The following is a 7965-nucleotide window of genomic DNA, read 5'->3' as shown; positions in this document are numbered from 1 at the left end:
TCCCTGTGGCAGCTAAGTCAACCTTCAGTGGGCTCTGCAGTCACCTTTCAACCTTTTCTCCGGTGGAGGCCAGAGAGAGGACCTAGGACAGATGAGGAAGCAAGAGAGCAGAGGTAAAGCAGAAAGCAACCAGGGGGCTGAGCTGCATCGTTCTGATGAACTGTTTCGGTAAACGCTGTGCAACTGGATACAGATTCACGTGCCACTGGAGGACCCGTCTGCTGTGGTCTGATAATGGAGACATTTGCATGCCCCAGCCTCCCAGGTGCTGGAGCTGCCCCTGGGGAAGAGCCTGGACCCACCATCTGTTGAAACCAAATATAAGAATAAAACATCTCCTTATAGCTCACGTTTCTTACTTGAAGTTGAAAAAATTGCCCAGCAATGAAATGAAATGAGAAGTTGGGCCTATTTCAGTCTCGTTTGTGAATACTGATTGTTTGGAGATTAGCAAATGGAAAAAAAAAGAAAATAAAAATAGACTTTATTAATTTTAGAAATCAGTAATTCCAAAGGGTGCCTTAACCATGGCTCATGTGGTCAGCAGTACACGGACTTTTTTTTCACTCTCCGGGAAACTTGTGATATAAACTCCCCCTTTCCCCCAAACCCTCTCGCAAGGGAAGAACAACTTTGGTACATAATGTTGTTGGGATTTTAGGCTTTTAGGAGGTAAAGCTTAATACTGCAATCTGGAAAAGAAGAGGAAGCAAAATGCAAATAGCCAAAGAGCCTCTTTTATATCATCTCTGTGTGGTAGCAGGAGAGGGACAGAGAAGACCTAAGCAGGTGGGAGAGGGGGTGAAAGGGGTAAAAGATACACGTGTGCTCTGACGGGGTATATATCGCTTCCGCTGAATGTCCCCACTGCCAAGTTCCACTGAAACCCAGCTGACATGTTTTCCTGTCATCTCAGGAAAAGTCTGGATTGGCTGATAGGCAACAATCTACTGCCACTTCTGCTGGTAGGCACTGGGGACTGAAACAGCAAAAAAAAAAATACTCTGGACCCCTTGCAGCACTGGTGGATGCTTCACTGGAGTCACGCACCCAGGAGTAGTGGAGTAGTGAATAGGTTCCTCCTCTGCGTGTCCGTGCTTCATCTTTTAGTGTGAGCGGGATCTGAAAAAGAGGAAGTCAACCAACCACTGAGTATCTGAAATGAGCACGTGGGGTTTTACTAATTTACAGGAATGTTTGGATTAGTTAGCATTACTGAAGAATAAAGTAGCTGTGGCCCAAATAAATGAACAACACTTTGCAGTAAAAAACTATTAATTTTAACTACTTTTGTTGGAAACGGTTCTAAAACACTCCCATTCTGCTGCTGCTTCTTTTTTGTGTCATTTTCTTAGTTTTTCCCGGCCCCGCATAAGAACATTTTATCCCTTCTGCTTCTTAAACAAAAGATGCTAAATAAGTTAGCCTTTTCTAGAAACTCAAGAGTCAGCATTATTAGCATTCACTATTGAACCACATGGAAAAATTGCTCTATGTATGCTCCAGAGTTTGTCTAAATCTTCCCTCCGTGCTAGGTTATCAGATAACACTCTGCCTTGTAACCCCTGCCTCCACCCCCAAAATACACGTCTATATTTCTCCATCCAGTTTAAGAAAAGGAACATTACTATTACCCTAAATCCCCTGTGAGACCCTCCCAATTCTTTCTCATTTCCACTGTCTTGAATTTTGGGTTTATCTTCCCCTTGTTTGCTTTTAAAAAACAGGTCTATTTACTACATATACTTATATCCCTACACATTTTATTTTAGTTTTATGTGGTTTTGAATTTTACAGTGCTATTTTATTATGTGACTATTCTTATATGTGATCTCAGTACACAACTGGAAGAATTTCTTTAGATAGATACTTAGGAGTGGAATCGTTGGGTCATAAATACTTGCATCTTCAAACCTCTAAAAATAATGTCAGCTTATTTTCCAAAGCAGTGGTACCAATTCACACCCCCTCTGCCAGTGGATGAGCTTCCCCACCAGCCTCAACCTCCTCTACATGTGGAGAAGCGGTATTGCCTGAATTTAAAATTTTTGTGAATCAAGTGAGGATATGATGGAATCCTACTGTGGTTTTAATTAGCATCTGACTGATTAGGAATGAGGTTGAGCATCTTCCCAAGTATCTAGTATTACACACTCGTTTTGTCTTCTGCAAAATGCCTGGATATGCCTTTTGCTTATTTTCCTATTGAGTTGTTGCTTCTTGATGTTTTTAAACAGCTCTGTTGAGATATAATTCCATACCATTCAATTTACCCATTCAAGGTGTAAAATTCAGTGACTTTTAGTGTATTCAGAGTGCATCCATCACCACTATCAAGTCTAGAACATATTCATCGAAAGGAAATGAAATCCCACATCTCAGCCATCACCCCCATACATCTCATCCCCCCAGACCTAGGCAACCATTAATCTACTTTCTGTCTCTATAGATTTGCCTATTCTGGACATTGCATATTAAGTGGAATCATATAATATGTGATCCTTTGTGTCTGGCTTCTTTCACTTACCATAATGTTTTCAAGGGTCATCCACATTGTAGCATGCGTCAGTACGCTCTTCCTTTTAATGGCTGAATAATACTCTATTGTGTATATATACTATATTTATTTATTCACTCATCAGTTGATGGGTATTTGGGCTGTTTCTACCTCTTGGATATTATTAATAATGCTGCTAAAAACATTCAAGTGCAAGTTTTTGTTTGGACATATGTCTTCATTTCTGTTGGGTTATATACATATTGCTGGGTTATAATGGTAACTCTATGTTTAATGGTTTGAGGACCTGCCAAACTGTTTTCCAAAGCAGTTGCACCATTTTGCATTTCCACAAGCAGAGTATGAAGCTTCCAATTTCTCCATATCCTCAACACTTGTTATTGTCTTTTTTTGAATACTGCCATCCTGGTGGGTATGAAGTGGTATTCTGCTATGATTTTGATTTGCATTTCCCTAGTAGCCGTTGAGAATGTTTTCATATGCTAATTGGCACTGTATATCTTCTGTGCAGAAATGCCTTGTTCAGATCCATTGCCCATTTAAAAAATTGAGTTGTCTTTTTAATCATTGAGTTTTAAGACTTCTCTACATATTCTAGATACAAGTCCCTTATTACATACATAATTTGCAAATATTTTCTCCCATTCTGTGGGTTGTCATTTCGACAGTATCCTCTGAAGCACAAAATTTAAAAATTTTGATGATGTCCAGTTTGTCTATTTTTTCTTTTGTTGCTTATGCTTTTGATGTCATATCTAAGAAACTATTTATTGATTTTTAAAGTTATTTGCTTAATACCTGGATACTAATTTTTTGAGGGTGTGTGGCAAACACCCTCACCAAGTTTGCGATTTGTTTCTTCAGTCTCTTTAGGGTATCTTTTTTGTTTTAAGAGGTTGTTTCATGATTTATTAATTTATAAGGAAAGTCCTATTCAGAGATAAAAATTAGATTGCATTTAGATATACACTTAACAAGTGACCTTTTCAGAAAATGATTTTGTTTTCAATGTTAAAACTTCCAGAAAATCCAGGGCAGTCACCATAAAAATGGATGGTTTCTTTAAAAAACTTTTTAAAATAAAAAATTTCAAACATACACACAAACTAGAATAGTATGACACCTTCCTGTTCTCATCCTCTAGCTTCGATAATTATCAACATCCTACCATTCTTGTTTCATCTCTCTCCCCATGTTTTTTCTCCTGGAATACTTCAAAGAAAACCCAAGATAACGCATCATTTCACTCATAAATACTTTAGCATGTATTTCTAATAGAGAAGAACTTAAGGATAAAAGGAAAACAAAACAAAAACCCCACAACATCTTTATGGTGTCTTAGAACAGAAGTTCCTAATTTGAACATAGTCAAATTGATCAGTTTTTACCTTTCTAGTCTGCACTTCCTGGGTCTAATTTAAGAAATCTTTCCCTTACATTAAGGTCATAATGTATTGTCCTATAACGCCTTACAAAAATACTGACACTTTTGCCTTTTGTATTTAAGTTTTTAATTCAAACTAAAATTGTGTAGGTTATGAAGAACAGATCTACTTTCATTTTTTCCCCACACAATAACTAATTTTCCTAGCATTATTTATTGAAAAAGCCACCCTTTTCTCCTTAAACTGCAATACCTCTCTGCCATAAACTGTTTCCATCTAGAAGACCAGTCTTCTGTGCCAACAACACACTCTCTTAATTACTTTACCTAATAATCTTTTTTTTTTAAATTAATTTTATTTATTTTTGGCTGCATTGGGTCTTCGTTGCTCTGTGCGGGCTCTCTCTAGTTGCAGGGAGCAGGGGCTACTCTTTGTTGTGGTGCGCAGGCTTCTCAATGTGGTGGCTTCTCTTGCTGTGGAGCATGGGCTCTAGGCGCACGGGTTTCAGTAGTTGCAGCGTGCAGGCTCAGTAGTTGTGGCACACGGGCTTAGTTGCTCCGCGGCATGTGGGATCTTCCTGGACCAGGGTTCAAACCCGTGTCCCCTGCATTGGCAGAAGGATTCTTAACCACTGCGCCACCAGGGAAATCTCCCTTGATAATAATCTTGATAATAATTTTTGGTATCTAGTAAGACAAGTCACACATGGCTCCTTATCTCTCATTCCCATTATTTAAGAGCATAAGGGTTAGGCTTGACCCTTTTCTCTTTCATGTAAATTTCAGAATCAACTTAAGTTAAAAAAAAAAAAAAGAATAACTAATATCTTCTCCAATCTATAGATAAATTTGGGGTGAAGTAACATCTTACCAAACTGACTTTTAATTATGAACATGTTTCTCTCTCCATTAATTTGTTTTTTTTAAGTGACTCTCCATAGGGTTTTATAATTTTTTAAAATTGGAATATAATTGCTTTACAATGTTGTGTTAGTTTCTGCTGTACAATGAAGTGAATCAGCTATATGTATACATGTATCCCCTCCCTCTTGGACCTCCCCCCGCCATCCCACCCATCTAGGTCGTCACAGAGCACCAAGCTGAGCTTCCTGTGCTTTATAGCATGTTCCCACTAGCTATCTATTTTACGCATGGTAGTGTATATATGTCAATCCTAATCTCCCAATTCGTCCCACCCTCCCCATCACCCCCATGTCCACATGTCAGTTCTCTACATCTACGTCTCTATTCCTGCCCTGCAAATAGATTTATCTGTACCATTTTTCTAGATTCCACATGTATGTGTTAATATACGATATTTGTTTTCCTCCTTCTGGCTTACTTCACTCTGTATGACAGACTCTAGGTCCATCCACGTCTCTACAAATGACTCAATTTTGTTCCTTTTTATGGCTAATATTCCATTTTATATATGTGCCACATCTTCCTTAGCCATTCATCTGTCGTTGGACATTTAGGTTGTTTCCATGTCCTGGCTATTGTAAACAGTGCTGCAATGAACGTTGGGGTCCATGCGTCCTTTTGAATTATGGTTTTCTCAGGGTATATGCCCGGTAGTGGGATTGCTGGGTCATATGGTAGTTCTACTTTTTTCTTTTTAAGGAACCTCCATACTGTTCTCCATAGTGGCTGTATCAATTTACATTCCCACCAACAGTGCAAGAGGGTTCCCTTTTCTCCACACCCTTTCCAGCATTTATTGTTTGTAGATTTTTTGATGACTACCATTCTGACTGGTGTGAGGTGATAACCTCATTGCAGTTTTGATTTGCATTGCTCTAATAATTAGTCATGTTGAGCATCTTTCATGTGCCTCTTGGCCATCTGTATGTCTTCTTTGGTGAAATGTCTATTTAGGTCTTCTGCCCATTTTTTAATTGGGTTGTTTGTTTTTCTGATATTGAGCTGCATGAGCTGTTTTTATATTTTGGAGATTACTCCTTTGTCAGTTGCTTCGTTTGAAAATATTTTCTCCCATTCTGAGGGCTGTCTTTTCATCTTGTTTATGGTTTCCTTTGCTGTGCAAAAGCTTTTAAGTTTCATTAGGTCCCATTTGTTTATTTTTGTTTTTATTTTCATTACTCTAGGAGGTGGGTCAAAGAAGATCTTGCTGTGGTTTACGTCAGAGTGTTTTTCCTATGTTTTCCTTTAAGAGTTTTATACTGTCCGGTCTTACATTTAGGTCTTTAATCCATTTTGAGTTTATGTTTGTGTATGGTGTTAGGGAGTGTTCTAATGTCATTCTTTTACATGTAGCTACCCAGTTTTCCCAGCACCACTTATTGAAGAGGCTGTCTTTTCTCCATTGTACATTCTTGCCTCATTTGTCATAAATTAGGTGACCATAGATGTGTGGGTTTATCTCTGGGCTTTCTATCCTGTTCCATTGATCCATATTTCTGTTTTTGTGCCAGTACCATACTGTCTTGATTACTGTACCTTTGCAGTATAGTTTGAAGTTGGGGAGCCTGATTCCTCCAGCTCTGTTTTTCTTTCTCAAGATTGCTTAGGCTACTCAGGGTCTTTGGTGTTTCCACACAAATTGTAAAATTTTTTGTTCTAATTCTGTGAAGAATGACATTGGTAGTTTGATAGGGATTGCACTGGATCTGTAGATTGCTTTGGGTAGTATAGTCATTTTCACAATATTGATTCTTCCAATCCAAGAACATGGTATATTTCTCCATCTGTTTATGTCATCTTTGATTTCTTTCATCAGTGTTTTATAGTTTTCTGAGTACCGGTCTTTTGCCTCCTTAGGGAGGTTTATTCCTAGGTATTTTATTCTTTTTGTTGCAATCGTAAGTGGGGTTGTTTCCTTAATTTCTCTTTCTGATATTTTGTTGTTAGTGTATAGGAATGCAAAAGATTTCTGTGCATCAATTCTTTTAAAATTTATTTATTTTATTTATTTTATCTTTAGCTGTGTTGGGTCTTTGTTGCTGCATGCAGGCTTTCTCTAGTTGTAGCGAGTGGGGGCTACTCTTCATTGTGGTACACGGGCTTCTCATTGTGGTGGCTTCTCCTGTTGTGGAGCACGGGCTCTAGGCGCATGGGCTTCAGCAGTTGTGGCACACGGGCTCAGTAGTTGTGGCTTGTGGGCACTAGAGCGCATGCTTAGTAGTTGTGGCACATGGGCTTAGTTGCTCCACAGCATGTGGGATCTTCCCAGACCAGGGCTCGAACACAGGCTCCGGACGCGCAGGCTCAGCGGCCATGGCTCACGGGCCCAGCCGCTCCGCGGCATGTGGGATCTTCCCAGACTGGGGCGCGAACCCGGTTCCCCTGCATCGGCGGGCGGACGCACAACCACTGCGCCACCAAGGAAGCCCCTGGCAGGTGGATTCTTAACCACTGTGCCACCAAGGAATCCCTGTGCATCAATTTTGTACTCTGCAACCTTACGAAATTCATTGATTAGTTCTAGTAGTTTTCTGGTGGCATCTTTAGGATATTCTATGTATAGTATCATGCCATCTGCAAACAGTGACAGTTTGACTTCTTCTTTTCCAATTTGTATTCCTTTTATTTCTTTTTCTTCTCTGATTGCCGTGGCTAGGACTTCCAAAACTATGTTGAATAATAGTGGTGAGAGTGGACATCCTTGTCCTTTTCCTGATCTTAGTGTAAATGCTTTCAGTTTCTCACCATTGAGAATGATATTTGCTGTGGTTTTGTCATATATGGCCTTTATTATGCTGAGGTAGGTTCCCTCTGTGCCCATTTTCTGGAGAGTTTTTATCATAAATTGGTGTTGAATTTTGTCAAAAGCTTTTTCTGCATCTATTGAGATGATCATATGGTTTTATTCCTTAATTTGTTAATATGGTGTATCACATTGACTGATTTGCATATACTGAACCGACATCTTACCAAACTGACTTTTTTTTTTTTTTTAACATCTTTATTGGAGTAAACTGTTTTACAATAGTGTGTTAGTTTCTCCTTTACAACAAGTGAATCAGTTATACATATACATATGTTCCCATATCTCTTCCCTCTTGCGTCTCCCTCCCTCCCACCCTCCCTATCCCACCCCTCT

General features: G+C 39.1%; 1 protein-coding gene across 8 annotated transcripts in view; it reads right to left on the bottom strand.

Moving 5' to 3' along the window:
* Positions 1-522: 522 nt before the first annotated feature.
* TTLL5 (tubulin tyrosine ligase like 5) overlaps positions 523-7965 on the bottom strand; it is a 332702-nt gene continuing 325259 nt past the window's right edge. For all 8 annotated transcript variants that reach the window (XM_028496210.2, XM_055088626.1, XM_028496209.2 and 5 more), the window contains one exon: positions 523-1122. Coding sequence is in view for 1 of the 8 variants with exons in the window: in XM_028496209.2 (XP_028352010.1) it covers positions 1100-1122 (23 nt within the window). In the remaining 7 variants the exon portion in view is untranslated. The remainder of the gene's footprint in view (positions 1123-7965) is intronic.

Source organism: Physeter macrocephalus, chromosome 11, assembly GCF_002837175.3.
Source record: "Physeter macrocephalus isolate SW-GA chromosome 11, ASM283717v5, whole genome shotgun sequence".
Lineage (NCBI taxonomy): Eukaryota > Metazoa > Chordata > Mammalia > Artiodactyla > Physeteridae > Physeter > Physeter macrocephalus.
Note: the sequence above shows the minus strand (reverse complement) of the source record. Positions and strands in the feature narration are given on the sequence as shown.